Here is an 18,407-nt window from a genome sequence, read left to right on the forward strand (position 1 = left end):
TTATTTTAGAGCATTAGAGATCGAATTTCTGTATTTTTGTGTGAGAAAACGCGACGAAGTTATGCTGTACTCACGAGTACGAAAACAATATATACCCCTAAAATTTATACTTTTATAAATATCCTTTTGCCTCATTTCTAAACCAAGATCTTTCCTTAATATACATGTGTATAAAATCATATGTTATCGCAAAAGAAAATTGCTACCATGTGTTGAGGTTATCATGAAGATAAATCATAATTTTAATAGTGAAATCTTTATATCATTTAAGCTATAACTTTGGTATATGAGCAATATTATTTTCATAATGAAAATTATATTGAGTATTTATTAAAGTTTTAGAATAGTAGTGCAAAATTACCTCTGATAATTATGAATTATTTTCTTATATTAATTTTCTTGAAGATCCTCTCTCTAATGGATGGAAGAATCTTCCTGATTTTAATATATGTACAATTTACATATTTATGTAATATTTTTCTGTTATTTAATTTTTATGTTTACAAGATGTTACATCATATTCAATAATAAATCAGTTATATTTGAAATTTAATTGGGTGATATATTTTTCTGTAAACTATTGTATCACGTTAAAATTGAAATTGATAGAATAGCATTACCTTATATCCTATAAAGGTTAATTATAAAGTGAGGAAAATCAATATAAACATAAAGGTATACAATATAATTATTGCATCATAACATAAGCTATCGTAAATTATAGATTTATTACAACAAATAATATATAGAAATATTTAAAATTATCTTATAAATGAAAATACACACATTTATATGCATTTTAGATATTGATTACTCTCCATGTCCCGCAGCTCTACGCAATAAAATATATATCTTTTCTTTGATCCAATCCTTATTATAAGGAGCATAAGTATTTGTCGATTTTTGATACACAAGACAGGATAAATCCGTTAACTGATCAACGAAATCAAATAACTGGCTAATGTCATAAGTAATAGTTGGAGTGTTTGGATTACGTCTCTTTAGATGTTCTTCATAAATTTTACAAACTCCTACAATGACAAATAAATAATTAATACTCATAATTAGTATTGGGATATTATAAAAATACAAATGCACACATCAATATATAAAATATATCAATGATTAACAAATTATAGGATGAGTCATAACATTACTATAAATTATATAATTAAAATTACCTTCCATACATTCATTAATGCTTTCATAGTCAGAATATGTTCTCGTTTCAGGTCTAACACCAGGTTGTACTAATAGTATTGTATGAGACTAGAACAGAATAAAATTAAATGATAATGTAAACTTAATACACTATTAATTACACTGTCCAACAAGGATTTTAGACCATAAATTAGATAAAGTAATTGTTACAAATTTTGTGTTGCTGTGAAATGAAATTGTTCTATTACGTCGTATTTTTTTTAGAAAATTGGAGCTAAAAGTGCTGAAAATGGCATTTTTTGTATCCTTGAACTAAAGTTTCTTAGAAATGTGATGTGATGAAGTAATTTCATATATAGATTTGTTTTCAATGATAAAAAATCTATAAAAGTTGCCAAATTATATTGGCTTTTTACAAGAACAGTTATAATGAAAAAAAGAGAAATTGAATATGTAGATAAATATAATCCTTTGAGAATTGCTTTTGCAATCTGAATAATCACCTGTAATTTTGTATTTTTTATTTTATAATAAATAGAATAGCAGAAAAATAATACAATATATTACTTGTATGCATCTTTTTCATAGAATTCAATAGAGCTTATTGATTACATTTTCTAATCTCTACCATTGACAATTTCACTGAATTTTTCCGAAATGTCGTATACATTCAGTATAGTAAACCACTTTAAGTTATCACTTAAAACAAGATCAATGCCACTACCAAGTGATTTTGGAATTCCCTTATTTAACACTATATTAACTTTCATTATATTTTTAAAAGTAAATTCTAATGGGAAATCATTTTGTAATATCAATGATAAAAATCAGATTCTTCTGGCAAAATTTTAGATTCATTAACAAATTTATTTTCAACAACAGAATATCTATAAATATCATTTTATTTCCATTTATGGTCTAAAAAAGGAGTTTATCTGATAGTATTAACATATAATAAAGATGCCTAAATATTAATTTTTCATTGTCATATATTTACATTTAAAAAATGATAAAGCAGAAAAAAATATAAATTTAGTAATGTTATAAAGATATTATAATTGGAAAATATTTATTATAATCAATTATAGTCAATACAATATAATCATAAATTAAATTGACTATAATTATATATATATATATAATATAGAATACATAAATGGCTATTTAGAATTACATATAGAAAAAGTCAATCTAAAATAAAATATAATTTATTATATAAGAAATATATATAATGAAATCATATAATGAAATTTATATTTACTATATTTATGTATTCTGTTTGTTTTTTAATAGTGAATCATATCATATTAATCCACTTGTGCATATAGAAATTTCACAATTTGAAATTATGATACATTTTGAATTCTATTAAGATTTCATGACACAACACATACAGATGTAACATTTATAACACAATTGTATAACAAAATACATATGTAGTTTAATGAAGTAAAAATTCAGGACAAATGTACAAGAAAAAGAATTTATCAAACAATGAAACACGATTGTGCTTACCATTTTTGTTTACACACTCTTAGTAGTTAAGTAGAGAGATCATAAAATGATTATATATATATTTAATAATTCTCAACAATTTCAGATAATATGGAATAATATTTCCTTAGAATAGAACGGCTTGGAAGCCTAAAAAAAAGAAATCTATTGAAATCGAACACGAGCCAATTACGTTTACAATGTTTATATGAAAAATTGACGACAAATAACACTTCATAGACTCTGATAACATACGAGAAGTACCATTAGATGCTAAAAAGGTAGAAAGTAAAGTTACTAGATTTATTAAGTAACATAATCGACGCCATATTAAGTCCAATATAGCGGCAATTTCAAATTGTAGGATATAGTTACCGACTAAAAAAGTTGCGATACTTTTTTCTTAATGAGTTTCGGAACGCGGCAAAATTGTCAAAATGCGAGTCACTGCTTGCGGAGCGGTTAAGCTAAAGCGGGGAGCACAGACTTTTGCATAACGCATAAACCATATACATAAAGAATTTGATTGGTCCATTGACTCATGCATAAGAAAATGGACCAATGAAATTCCTTATGCACATGCTTTATGCGTTATGCCAAAGTCTGTGCTCCCCGCTTTAGAGTCTGTTCTTAATCTCAACTCAAGCAAATGTCTTAAGATGTTAATACGGTTTTCTGATTGGTTCGTGACGTCTTAAGCACTAGAGTCCTAGGACTCTATTAAGCACTAGCTTAAGGAGACATTTCTAGTTTTGAGCAACATCTATGGATTCCGCCCTAATGGCTCCAGCACACTGGACGCGGAAACGCTTGCCGTGCGGCAAAATGTGACGCGGTAGCCAAGCTTACAACTCCTAACATGTTCATTGGTCATCGCGTCGCATTTTGCCGCGCGGCAAGCGTTTTCGCGTCTAGTGGGCCGGAGCCATTAGGAGCTCCACCAGTATGCTGGAGCCATAATGCCAATTCTATAATGACCGTAAACCGTAAAAATTGACCAATCGTAATTGAATATGAGGAGAATAATCGATTACGATTGGTCAATTTTTGTGGCTTACGGTCATTGTAGAATTGACTTAAGGCTGCGGCACACACCTTCCGTAATGCTACGCAGAATAAAAGGAACAGAGAATATGAATTTCAACCTATCAGAAATCATATACTGTGGAATAAACAGTGTGTATTCCACATGATTTCTGATAGGTTGAAATTCTTATTCTCTATTCCTTTTATTCTGCGCAGCCCTAACAGTAACCATAAGACATACCGTAAGAATTAGCCAATCACAATCGAGAATTCTTTTGTGCTCTTAATTCTGATTGGCTGATTCTTAAGCCTATGGCACATTAAATGCATAATAGAGCATGAACATAACATAAAACTGTTGGATCAATAAGCATCCAGCATAAAGTTGCCATATTATGGGTACGATCAAAGTCTCGCTACAAATGCTTTGAAACGTTTGATTGACCAATCAGAAGAAAGAACTTTACAAATTGACCAATCAAGAAACGCTTCAAAGCATTTGTAGCATCGCATTGACCGTACCCTAATTAACATAAGATGCTCATTGATCCAGCGGTCTTATGTTATGTTTATGCACTGTTATGCATTCATGTGTTTTGGGCTTAAGAAATTGACCAATCACGGTCGATTATTCTTCTCACATTCTACTATGATTAGTCAATTTCTTACTTCTACAGTCTCATCCACTATTGCTACTGCCATTGTAGTGAAAACGGGCATTAGTTCGTTAGTCGGCTTGAGTCGGCTGTTGGCGGTTGGTCGTACTGTAGTGCAGTACAAATTTATTTCAAAAGTATAATGTTAGAACGTATTTTTTCTCTTTATTATTGCAGTAGTAAAATACAATTTAGAAACATAAATTTGATCTCTCAATTATCTAAGTATTACCCATTATTAAGTGCTACTTTGAATTAAATATTTTTGTATTTTGAATATATTAATTAAGGAAGGAAAAAGAATTCTGAATTTACTATGGATAAAAGAAAGTTGATGTTAAGAAACAGTTTACATAAAGATATACACTCAATTAATCAATCGTTGGAGAGAACTGGCTCTAGTGATAAACAAGTTCATGTGACCGATGAAATCCTTGAAAAGAGTGAATCTTTTTATGAAGATAGATCGTCAGATATCAGGTTAAAACCCTTAAATGTTCACTGTAGAGAAAAGAATTTGTCTGTTAAAGGTAAAAAAAGAAGTTTTTGTGAAACTGAGAATATATCAGAAACAAATAAATGTGCAGTTACGTCTGATAAAGTATCAAAGATTTCCAGACAACTTGATAGTCAAGCATTAGCAAATACCTCTTTCAGTCAAGAGAATACTAATTTGTCAAGAAGCCATGTATCGTCAACAAATAAGATTTTGAACACTAGAAATTCATCTGTAGAAAAATCAGTTACACCGAAATGTAAAGGTGTGAATCAGTCATTAGAAGGTTCAGATGATAATGTTGACTCTTTATATAACAAACATAATATTATGAAGAAGAAACAGATTAAAACCATACTTGATAGAAATACAAAGTTTATTACTCAAGATATTAATATCAGTAGTAGTTCTAGAAAAATGTGTCAAGAATCATCCACTAAAATTACAGAACTTCATATTTCTCAGAAAGAGCAACAAGATAGAGAACTTCAACCAGTTTCAAAATCAAATAACCAACATCTTTCAGAAAAGCAAAGTTCTCATGGACCATCTATTTTTTTCAATTTTTTACAAAAATGTGGTATTATATTGTCAACTGACATACATACACTTGGTTAGTTTCCTCAGCACATACATCTCTTATTCTTTAATTGAAAATAAGGAGAACATAATGATAAGATTATATTTTATATGTTAAAATCCTTTTATACAGTTGTTGCTCCATCCATTGCTAAATGGAAGATGAAGAAAGTATTGAAGTCAAAGCAATACCAAAAAAAGGATATAATTGATTCGATAGAGGAATATATTAGACAGGAAGATAATTTTATAAAAATGTTAAATGATATGGAAATATCGACTGATGTTAACAGTTTCAGTGTTCTAAACAAAATAACTCTTGCAAGAATTCTGTTAGAAGTTCCAGAAATTCAAACAGATATATATAATATCTTCATATCTAAACTTAATGAATCTGTTCTTTTAGTGTAAGTATTGAAATCTACATAATTTTTCTAAATTTGAATTTTAATATTTTTGACAAATTTTTATAATAATCTAATTACAAATAAGTAGGAAACAATTTTCTTTTATCTGTCTATCGGAATTTGAATTTATTGAAATAATTTTGATTCTTGATGAATATATTTATACTCACCTTGTATGTGCCTTTATTTGTAAAAGTTAGTATCAAATTAATACATACTAATGAGATCTAGTAGGTAATAAAAACTCATGTGAACTTATGTTTGACAATGCTTATTAAAAGTTATAAACGTTCAAAGATTTGTGAGCAGAACTTTTAGCACAAAATATTTACAATAAAAGTACTCATATATGTATATATAAATATTTATTATTATTTATTCTTTGAAATATATAAATACTTTGTACATATATATTTTATATATAAGCTTTATTCAAAAACATTATTAAAACCAAATATCTTATATAATATTTATGATAAATATTTATGATAAATGTAAATAAATATTTTTAGTAAATATTTTTACTTGGATTGTAATGTATCTTATATTAAGTATTTTTATTCTATTTATTACAATATTATATATGATAAAATATTTCATAATATTTGTAATAAATATGTATGATTAATACAATCTATATTATATAAAAGACTACAAAAAATATATATATATTATATATTTACAAAATATTCAAAATAAATCTTGAAATTTGCGTTAAAATTCGGATTGTTACACAAGACACAAAACATTACATTTATTACGTTGAATTTTAATTACACTGAAGATAGTTCGAAGATAAGTTGAAACGTTCCATTTGAAGTTTGCAGTAGTGGTTGTAATAAGTAGTAGTAGTTTATTTGATATGCTTTCACAACTAAATGTATTACATATTGACTTCCTTACACTTCTAATTTCCATTGTATTTTATGTATTTACTTCTTTACCTGTCTACCCATTATCTATTTCTCTCGCTCTCGTTCCCGCTCTCACTCTCTCTCTCTCTCTCTTCCATTCTTTCCCTTCTTATCTTTTGTACCTTAGCCATCCATTCATACCCTCTTCCATCCTCATTCAACACATCTATTCTTTGATCGCACCCCCCCTCGTTATTCATACATCTTTTTACGTGTCTAAGTGTTTCCCTTTCTTTTCCGCAAATTCTACACTTTCTTTCTTCTTCTTTTAGCCAATACATATTTCCTTTCAACTCATTTCCACATCTCCACCTTGCCACCATTTGTATTTTCTTTCCGTCTGTTCTTCTATTCTTGCTCATATATCCTGGAATTCCTGCCACCCGCGCATACGCTTCACACGATTTGGAACTCCTCACTTTTTCTCCTCTTTCCTGTTCGTCTACTTCTTTATCAATATTCTTTATTTTCTCCCATTTACTTTCTCCTTCCTCTTTTATAGCCTCCTCGCTTCTTCCACATCTCCACAAATATCTCTTTCTTTCCATACTTTCCCTAGCCCATTCTCTTTCTGGTCTCTCTCTTTTTCATCCTTCCTCTTTTCTTCTATACAAATTTTTGCTATATCCCCCATTTCTCCCTTGCTCATTCTCTCCTCATATTGTCCTGCTCTCCTGCCCATTTCCACTCTAATTTTTTCTCTTTTCATTTCTTCTCTCACAATGTAACCTGCCGTGTTTCTATCTAAGCCTAATATCCATCTACCGTATTTCTCTTGCAATTGTTCTATTTTCTCCCTTTCTTTGTATCCCCATACTTCTACTCCGTACATCATTATTCCTTTAACAATACTATCAAACAATTTCCATCTCCATCTTATATCACCTTTAAATTTTCTCTCCCCGAAACTCCACGCCCACCCCATTGCCATTCTTGCTCTCCTTACTCTTTCTTTTATATGTTCTTCGTCATCATTATTACTTTTCATAATATACCCCAGATAATTAATACTTTTTACCTCTTCTATTTTGTCATTCCCCCACCACCAGTTTCTTTTACTCCACTTTCCTCCATCATTCCTAAATACTACCACTTTATTTCCATCTCCATCTTATATCACCTTTAAATTTTCTCTCCCCGAAACTCCACGCCCACCCCATTGCCATTCTTGAATAATTTTGTATCAATATAACTCCTACGGCCTTTATTAAATTCACATTTTAATTATGTTGCTTAATATATATTTTGTGGATTGAAATATTGGAAAGACAATCACATTTTAATAAACACATTCGTATATATTTTTATATAGAGATACTCTGGAAGAGGCACCGTGGAGTGTATTATTACTACATCAATTTCGCTTTTTGGATACTATAATTGATGTTGATATATTAACTACAAACATACAACAGCTATTAGAAACATGTCCATTATGGTTTCAATGTGAACTTATTTTATTCCTGCCTGATATTTTGTCAGATGCTCAGCATCAGATTATCGTTGAAGTTTTAACAAAAATGTTGGAGGAAAATTGCGAATTGATAAATGTAATTTTGAATTGTATTGCCAGTTTTAATCTCGGCAAGGAGTATTTGGAAGAATATAAAATTAAAGTATTACATTTGTTAAAAACAAATATAAAACTAGAACTTATACCAATTATCATCAGGTACATTCAATTTCAAATTTATTATTTTTATGCTTTTAGTATTTAGTTATAATAATATAATATAACTTTTTTTAATTATCTTGCAGATTTCTTTCAAACGATTATGTATATTCAGATGTTGTCAAACAAATGTTACTTACATTGCGTAATGTTGAAATGCAGCCTCTTGCTGGCGATAAAGCTGAAAACTGTTACAAAAATCAAGTGCGAATAATTAAAACATTGAAGATGTGTATGTTATTAGATAAAGACGTAACGGATGCCGCGATAACAGTTATAAAAGATATTAATAAAAATCCAAAACCATTGGATTTAATCATTTTGCTTTCGGTATATTCTGGGACAATAAGACAAAAAAATGCAGAAACCTTATTAAAACAAAATATACGATGTGGTTTTTACAGAATAAGTCTGCTTCATACACTTTACAATGATTATAAAGAGGTTTGTAAATGGGATACATTTCATTTCACGCATGATGCACATGATGTATCTTTTATCCTTGTTGTTCACCGAATGTTAAATAAGGATAAATTATGTATTAGATATATCATACGTGAAATAAAAAATCCACACTATATCTTGTATACAAAACATTTATAATCTGCCCCTATTTGACAAAAATTACAATTTTATATACAGAGTGGGCAGTACCAATATAATTTATACACACACACGAGCAAAATATCTCGCAACTGGTTAAAATTATAAGAAAGTTTAATAATAATAGAAATTTGTACAACCCCGAGTCAACTACAAAGTGTACGTAACTTAAGATGTCGCTTATCTCGTGAACGATGCATAGTAGCAATATTTTACTACATATGAATTTAATTGTAAATGCCACTTACTATACAAATGCAAAAAAAATTATAGATATCCATTTAAAAAAACTATGTGAACCTACACAACTCGAAAAAGCCACGAGTAGAAAAGAAATTTTTTACGTGCACTTTGTAGCTAACTCGGAGTTGTATAAATTTCTCTTATTAAACTTTCTTGTAACTTCAACTAGTTGCGAGATATTTGCTCGGACATTTATGGACGGACACCATGTATTATATATATACACTACTCAATAAAATTAAAGCATCACCTGTTTTACCCTGTAAAAAAAAATAGGTAAATTTCGAAATATAATAACTAGAATAATTTCGTCAAATATCGTATCGAGAATTAAAAAGAATATTTTAAAGCTAGAAAAAAATCTATATTTTTCAGATCAGTAATTTAAAAAAATGGTTTTGCCGAAATTTCATGAAATTATACAAACATAAATGAAGATACATCAAATCTTAAAATTTTATACGAAATTTGTGAAGCTGAACGGCGGAAATTAAAAATTATGCACAAATGCGGTTTATAGCTTTCAAAAGTTGCCTGTTGGGTCTCAACAAAATCAAAGTCATTTAAAATCAATGTTAAAAAGGTTCAATTTCATATATCTCTACGAAGAATGATCACGAAGCGATATACGAAAAAGCATCTTATAACAAATTTCTTTATTTGTAACTTAATCATGACACTAAAATTTTTTTATTGAGTGATTTGAAGTGAATAGTATGTTTGAAGTAAAAAAGATCACTTCAACGTTGATTAATTCGATGAAAAAAAATCGTATAAAAGTCAAAAAAAGGCAAATTAAAGGTAAAGATTCACTCTCTTTCAAAAGCTGTAAACCGTATTTGTGCACAATTTTTAATTAGCGCCGTGGAACTTTGCCATAAAAAATATTAAGATCTGATGCATCTGTTTTTTTTTTTATGTTTGTGTAGCTTTAGGAAATATTAGTAATATCGTTTTTTAAGTACCGGTCTGAAAAATAGAGATGTCAAGCTTTAAAATGCTTTTTAACAAATCTCGATACGATGATTTTCGACGAAGTGATTCTATTTCGAAATTTGCCTATTTTTGTAGGGTGGAACAGGTAATACTTTAATTTTGTTGAGTAGTGTTGTATATGCATTGTATTTTATATACATCTTTTTAGGTTGTTCGTGAATTACAAATACCAATGTTACAATTAGCGAGTAAACTATTAAAGTCTGAAGAACGTGTGTTCATTATTTTTGCAATAGAATGGTTCCGATTGCAATTTCTCAGTCAAAAAGGAAAATCGTTTAAGCAACGTGAGATTATAAAAAATATCATTCTTCTCATGGGTAATAATGATCAAACTGTGAAACATGCACTGACTGTACTTTGCAAAATGGCAGAGAATACAATAGAAAGAGATTGCTTGGTATCACATTGTAATCATTTGAGAATTTTATTAGAAAAAGTCGATTGCTTTGGACTAGAAGAAGTTGGTACTTTGAGTGATTTGTTACATGGATTATGTCTAATTGATAATTCTACTTCAGAATCTTTACGAGATGATTTGTTTATATTGTTACAAAAACAATTATCTACTGCAAAACCAGTGTAAGCCAATTAATTAGAATTATATTTTTAACATTTTTTTTATAACGTATATATTGGATTACACATTTCAGTACAAAATGTAAAGGTGTTATGGGAGCAGTAATGGCAATAAAACATTTAGCAGGAACAGCTGAAACATGCGACCAAGCTCTGAAGTTATTTAGTACGTTTATTTTATGTAATTTAAAAAATTTCTATATACATACGCGCGCACGCACTATATAAAATTTCAAATATGAATTTATGATAAAGTTTAATATTCTTTGATGAATATTTTTAAAATAAATCATTGTAACAGTAAATATATAAAAAAATATTTATTAAATTTTAATATAAATATTTTGCACACGCAGATAAGGTAATAAAGAACGTAAAGAGTTGTTATAAATCGCAGTCTCTATTCTATGACCAACTAACACAAGTAATTGAACAAACTGAACATATTAATATTGGTTTCATCGAAAAGATAAATAACTATATTGAAAATGAGTTTGTTAATACATATCTGACAGATAAATTACTAACAAGGTAAATACTTTACATAATATTATTGTATATTTACTATATATGTGGCATCGAGTGGCTCACCGCTCGGTGCGATTGACTCGCGATCTGTGTAGACCCGAGTTCAACCCCACGTGCGCCCAAACACGATTTTTTGCGTTTCATGAGCCAAAAATGGCTCCACCTGGTGATCAAAAGATCATCAGCGCCATTCGGATTCGGCGTTAAATAGTAGTTCGTATACATCAGTATATATTAGTAGATATTTGTCTCTAATATCTGACTGAGGTAGGATTCTGTGGATCAATCACCCACAAATCCGAAAACAATTTGATTCGAGAAACAAATATAGGCCTTGGACAAAAGTGAAAGAGGCCTGTAGATGTTTTATCAGACCCTGCATGTAGTAATATCTATATATACTGTATAAAATATATGAATGTATGTACAGGGTGGTGACCATTTTAATTTATATTTAGTCGATTTAAAAAAAATCTTTAAATGTAAAAGAAAAGTTTACTAGAGAGTTTATTACGATTAGAGCAAAAAATAGCAAAAATATAGTATAGTCTCGTTTAATTGTGATGAAGTGGCTGTACCAGCTTAATAGACGTTGATTATAATCGTATGACGCTTGTAATGATAATAAGATATAAAAGAAAGATAAATCTAAATAAATAAATATTTTTTTTTATCAGAGAAGCTCTAGTACCTAAATTTGGATTAAATAATGAAGAAAGTGATCCTGAAAACTGCGTATTAAATTTTGGAAATAAAAGAAATGGCCCTATTGCATCAATAATATTTCGACTTCTTAAGACATGTTGTATGAGACTCAGTGAACATGGAGACTTAGAAGCTATAGATGCTCTTTTGGGACGCGGAATGTTAATGCCAAAAGACTTTGATGTACCAGAATCTACAACATTAGATCTTATTATATGTGGTATTAATTGGTTAGTTTTCTAAATCTTTTTTTATAGTACAATAATAGGCACATAATTTCTATATATCTATTTTTTAAGTTTAGCTAAGATTGTAAATAACTGCAAGAGAAATGTTACAGGTTTAGAGAAATAATCTCAGGCTTTGTCACGCAAACTGATCCTTTACTGCAAGGACAAGTACTCAAACGTTTAGATACTTTGATATATTTGCAAAGTGAATTGAACATGTTACTACCATTATGTGACACTAAGTATCAACCATCGCCATGTTATTTCCATTATTTTCCATTACCACCGTTTGTAAACATTGAAAAAAAAAGTAGTAAAAAAGGAAAAAAACATACAAAAGAAAATAAAGTAAACACTTCTGTGGCAATAGAGGATGAATGGGAGACAGATTCCAAATTGTATTCCAAAAATCCAGCATATTTTAGAAAATTTGACGCAAAGGTATCAAGAATAGTTTGTAATATATATACAAGACACTTTTATTTTTAATAAATCTCAAGATTATGTAGAAAAGATTTTAATTAATGAAAATTTTTATGAAGCTTATAAGTGATTGTATTTATATGTATTATTACTAAAAATATAATAATAACAATATAACAGGATATAATTTGATACCATTATCTCAAACTTAATAGCAATGTGTATTTGTGTTCATACAAGCTTTTTTATTTTTTCCGAATTTCTGTTTTAAAAAATAATAGAAAATATCGAAAATTGTACTAGATATCTTTTGAATCATAGCTCTCAATTAATTTAAAATCTATCTAAACACATTTGAGTAAAATACTGCTCTCATTTTAAAAATGACAACTTTAAAAAACGTGATTTTGGAGGATGCCTTGAATGAATTAAGTAAACATTATTCTATCAATTATTAAAAGTGAACTTCATAAAAATGTGTCAAAATCACAGTATAACTTAGAAAAGTGATAATAAACGTTAAAATTGTCGTAACTCAAGATTTAGTATATAAAATGCATGCGTATATAACTACTGAATGTGCACGTGTTTAATTAATATATTTATTGATACATATGATATTTTAACGAATAATTACAGATTTTTACTATATATATATTTTATAAACTATTTATATATAATTTCTATGATCTGTAATTCCGGTTTTTAATCATCTGTATCACATATGATGCTTTACAAGATTTATTACAAGATTAGTTTTTACTAATTTGATTATGTATCTCACTTCATTTATAATTTACTGGAACTTTTACTCTAATATAATTTTATACTTAACTCGACACATGTAATTACTAATTGAGATTGTACTAAAGAGGACTCAAAATAAAAAATTAAAACGTTTACATTTTCTTCATTTATATCTTTAAGATAATAAAAATTGTATGTATACGTCCATCTAATATTTGCTCGTATTGGCATTTTTATTATACATATATATATTCAATTTGCAATTAAAGAGATATCTAGTGATCTTGAGATACTATATATATATACATACATAATTTCTAAATTGTCACGAGTACTGATCATGTTTGAAAATACTATATAATTTAGATAGCCTGCCTTTTGGACGTTAAAATAAACGAGCAGACATCACAATCTGAAACGCAATGCATATCAATAAAACAAGTATGTTTTATTGTAAAAGAACTTTTGGCAATATTTGAAAATGAACCTTCCGAGAGTTTTGTGAAAGATTTAATACACTTATTACCAAATATCTGTTCAAAATTGGATGATATTGTCAGCAAATTAAGACAAGATGATAATTACAATTTTCGGAAAGGTGCAAAATTATTATTGCGCCTTCTCACCAGTATTTTTAATTGGAAAGGATTTTCGAGTGTAACATACAATACATTGTTACGCGGTATGTTATTTTTGTTAACTAATTATAAAAATTGAGTATCTAACATATGTTATATGTTAGATATACTAACATATGTATATATTACTCATATTTTATTGACTTTTCAGAGGGATTACGTAGTTTGGCTAAACAAGTCAATGAAGAAAATACTTCATTACGGTCTTGTAAGGAACTTGTTGCAGAATCTTATAAATATTTTGAATCGTTAATGGATATTGCTACCGAAATAGCATTAGCTGCTGCTCTTGTCAATATGTGTCAATCATTAATGAAACATTCTGAGACTTATGCCCAAGAGTATAAGAGTAAACATGGTAAATGGTATAAGTATTTGATAAATATTGAAAATTTTGCAAATTTCCTAATTATATTACGGATTTCAGCAAAATTAGCATATGGATTTCTTTGCTTGGAGTGGCCTCAAGATAAACATGCTGGTTCTCAATATAGATTATTTGTTATTCAGTTATTGAATAACTGGATAGATAATGAACCATCGCCATTAGATGCAGTAACATCAGTTTTAGAATGGTTACCAGATGAAGTTTGTAATTTTGAAAATATTCAAAGCCCTTTAACAAGATTACCTTCTGTGAGAAGAAATATATTTCATTTATTATATAAAAAACTATTTGACGGGTTAATTAAAGGTATAAACATATCAGTATTAGCTCCCAACTCGTAAGTATTATTTTATTTCTTTAAAATATAAAAGTCAAATTTATTTAAAAAGATATTCAACGAGTATTATGCTATTATCTATACTATTATTATTTTATAGATAATTGTTCGCTTTTACACACCCAACTTCAAATGAACTCCGAGTGACTTTAACCTTAATTCTCAAGGGATCACTGATATTTTTCCTCGCTCGTTACTCATTGAAAAGTTATTAGTAAAATAATTTTTATGAATGGAACTGCTATTCATAATAGCTGTTCCATAATTGTACTATTACATGGGAAGTGAATCTCATCCCCCTTCCCCCCTGAAAAGGGGCGTATGACTTCTAAAATTAGACTTGCATAAAATCGAAATCCATGTAGAACAGGACAATTATGGAAGTCGTGCGCTCCTTAGCAGGATGGGGGAAGAGGTAGAGCTGCTTTTATATTTGTACACATACTATTAGAATCACGACCTGCAATAACATTAAGAAGAAAACATAACGTTGTGTTGAAGCACTGTAACAGTTCATATCTACTAATTTAGCAGAGTGAACATGTTGCTACGTAATTTTCTTAATTTTACGAATTTTCAAAATAATGGCTTCTTTATTTGCGATAAATAATTGTGTCAACTTAATTCTTAATAATCAACTTAATTATGTGAAATATATTTTTGAGTGGTGTCTATTTTGTATAGTGGATAAGAGTCACATTTTTTCAAACTTTTTTTTGCTGGTAACTTTTCAATGAATAACAGGTGACGGAAAAAGTCAGTGACCTTGACCTCTTTGGGTATGTTCCACTTGGCGCTTGCGAGCGTTATTTGTCCTTGTTTAACATTTAATAAACAACAAGGATGAAATGATTCCATGAGCGTTGCGAGCGTCAAGTGGAACGCACCTTTTGAGAATGAAGATCAAAGTCACTCAGATTTCATTTGAAGCTGACTGTGTAAAGGTGAACATTTACCGTTTTATATACAATAATTTTTAAGGATTTATTAGTATACATACAAAATTTGTTTTAAAGTTGTTGAGCAAACATTTTTTTTTTATAGAGATTCAAAAAGAATAAAGATATGGCACAATATTACTTTAAATGTTCAAAAACTTGTGCAAATTTGTAAAACTTTGAAAACAAAGACTACTATACAACTATTTTTGCGTTACATGCCACAATTAATAAAACAATTTCTAAATTTTGGTATGCCAATACTTGAACATAATCTGAAGTATCAAACAGACGATGTAACTAATATTCTAAAAATGATGCAAAGTAAGGAATAATTATTTTTATTGCTAAGAATTATGGAATAATTCTATAAATATAATTTAATTTTAAAAGATTTTTTGATACATTGAAACCAATGTTTTTTTATTGTTAATGAAAATGTAAAAAAGATTTATTGTTATAAACTTGCCCATCTTAATATGAATTCTGAGTTCCTTGTGACTAGTAACAGAATTTAGCTGAAATGAAAGATTGTTATTAAAGAATCGAAATGTCCCGTATAATTTTCTAAATTAACACGGTTTAAAGTTTTACTCTTTGCAATGTTAAATAAATATTGAAAAATTATTTAAAAAAATAAAAAAAAAAGATATATTTATTTTTTAATTTTTTGTTCAATGTCTAGAGAGTGTTAGGTATAATGTCATTAAAAATTCTTTGTTTATTACAACAAGAATTCAATTGCGACACGTGGATCGAATACTGCACAATACCGTTTCGTGACTTCGGTTGTAGAAAATGATAAATGTAATCTATCTCGTACTAATTTACAATATTTAGTTTTGCGTTACTACTATTTATTTCAAAGTTGCACAAAAAAATTCTGTAACCTTACCTGGAATTTTGTACAAAGATACTTGAAGAGATTTCAAAATTTTTAGAGAATCTTTTACAAGATTTCAATAAACATCTTGAGTATATAATTCGTTATTAGTTGCAATAGGACTAAAATAGAAAAGTTTTTTGTTCAAATGAGTTTTATCATAAAAAATTAAGATCTGAATATTTTTGTTAAAACAATTGTTTCTGGATTTATTAAAAAAATCTTTTAGTTAAATTAAAGTCTTAAATTACAAAATGTTTTACAATAGAAAGCATCCTAGCTGCATTCTATTTAAACGTTCATGTGTTGAGTTCGTTCTATTTTTGTTCTGTGAGCGCTATAAAGATAGAATGAAATTTAGAGTATGAGCATTTAAATCGTACGCAACTTCTAATAATAAAAAATAAGTAAAAAGATTAGTTTCCTAATTTATTCATCATAGATATCATGTTTAGGTGGTACACGATACTTACATACCATATGTTGCGATTGCACAGAAAAAAAGAATTTACCATTGTTCAAATATGTGCCTATAGCGAAATCTACATTAGAAAAATTAGTTTATAGTGTTAAGGGAATGTTGGTCCTTAACGATAGTGCAGCAGCATTTTGGATGGGAAATCTTGTTAATAAGGATTTAGATGGCCGTGAAATTTTTTCACAGGTTTTTATCATTTTTTAGATTTTGATTTGTTTTGCATATTATACATACAGTGGTGGCAGAAATAATAGGTACATTGCAGATAAATCGTAATTTTATCTGCAGAAGACAGAAAAAAAATATTCAGATTAATTATTATGTGTAGAGGTAATACTTTGAGGCTTTACATTTATTAAAAAATTAATTTTTTGTCTAAGTCATACAATCATGAAATATTTAGTCTTAGAAAATTTTTGACAAAAAGTTATTGGCAAAAATAATAGATACAATTGCATTATAAAATATATTGCACAACGGAAAACCATTTAAAACATATTCAGAAAACTGTAACTTGTTTTTTTTGACTAATATTTAGTCGCGTAGCCCTTATTTCGTAAAACTGCTTGACATCGGCGGCTCATTGAATCTACTAAGCGCTCATATATTGATTTTATGTGTTGTGCCACGCTTTCTGAATTTCTTGCCATAATTGAGTTTTATTTTTAATTTTTTCCTTTGGGACTGTCTTTTTTACTTCATGCCACAAGTTTTCGATGGGATTTAAATCAGGCGATTGTGCTGGCCATTTCATCACGGAGACTTGATTATCTTTAAGCCACCACTGTATATGTAGAATAAAACAAAACTTTTGACTGATAAAAATTAATTTATTATTTCTCTAGACATCATCAGATGAAACTCCTTTGCTAGACATGAATACAAATTCGGAAGAATTAGGAAATGCATCATCTGAAATTTTTGAGGACTCTGACGAAAATTTAATGGAAAACGAAATAGAAGATGCAAGTGATGATATTGACGATTTGTAATTGTATGAGAGAAAGAATATAATCTGTGATTTAATTACATAAATAATATTTTACTAAATTATTGCGTTATATTACAGCATACTAAATTTTTTTTTATTAAAAAGAAGGATGTTACGAAAAGGTTTGTCATTGTCGTGGAAGGTAAAATCAATATTACTCATTTCTTGTAATTTTTAAGGAATCTGTGCTGGTAAAAATTACATGCTAGGAATACATATAAAATCAAGTTTAAAGTTAAAAAAACGCATGTCATACTACGATGGTAGTAGTCATGTTTTCTTCTTATTCCGTCTT

General features: G+C 28.5%; 2 protein-coding genes across 2 annotated transcripts; one reads left to right on the plus strand and one right to left on the minus strand.

Annotated features, from left to right (window-relative positions):
- Nucleotides 1-810: 810 nt before the first annotated feature.
- On the minus strand, nt 811-2,802 carry e(r) (enhancer of rudimentary). Its single transcript, XM_018550623.1, has 3 exons — nt 2,677-2,802; nt 1,182-1,269; nt 811-1,031 (listed from the first exon to the last, which is right to left on the minus strand). Exons 1-3 carry the CDS (start codon nt 2,677-2,679, stop codon nt 811-813), a joined length of 312 nt encoding a protein of 103 aa, XP_018406125.1. The 5' UTR covers nt 2,680-2,802.
- A 2,749-nt stretch (nt 2,803-5,551) lies between these two features.
- On the plus strand, nt 5,552-18,121 carry Fancd2 (Fanconi anemia complementation group D2). Its single transcript, XM_018550602.1, has 14 exons — nt 5,552-5,819; nt 8,046-8,405; nt 8,492-8,849; nt 10,396-10,829; nt 10,901-10,992; nt 11,183-11,357; nt 12,032-12,289; nt 12,400-12,730; nt 13,826-14,141; nt 14,249-14,455; nt 14,525-14,822; nt 15,867-16,084; nt 17,099-17,307; nt 17,967-18,121. The coding sequence occupies exons 1-14, from the start codon at nt 5,575-5,577 to the stop codon at nt 18,111-18,113; spliced, it is 3,648 nt and encodes a 1,215-aa protein (XP_018406104.1). The 5' UTR covers nt 5,552-5,574; the 3' UTR covers nt 18,114-18,121.
- Nucleotides 18,122-18,407: the final 286 nt, after the last annotated feature.

This window comes from Cyphomyrmex costatus, unplaced genomic scaffold, assembly GCF_001594065.2.
Source record: "Cyphomyrmex costatus isolate MS0001 unplaced genomic scaffold, Ccosl1.0 scaffold124, whole genome shotgun sequence".
Classification (NCBI taxonomy): domain Eukaryota; kingdom Metazoa; phylum Arthropoda; class Insecta; order Hymenoptera; family Formicidae; genus Cyphomyrmex; species Cyphomyrmex costatus.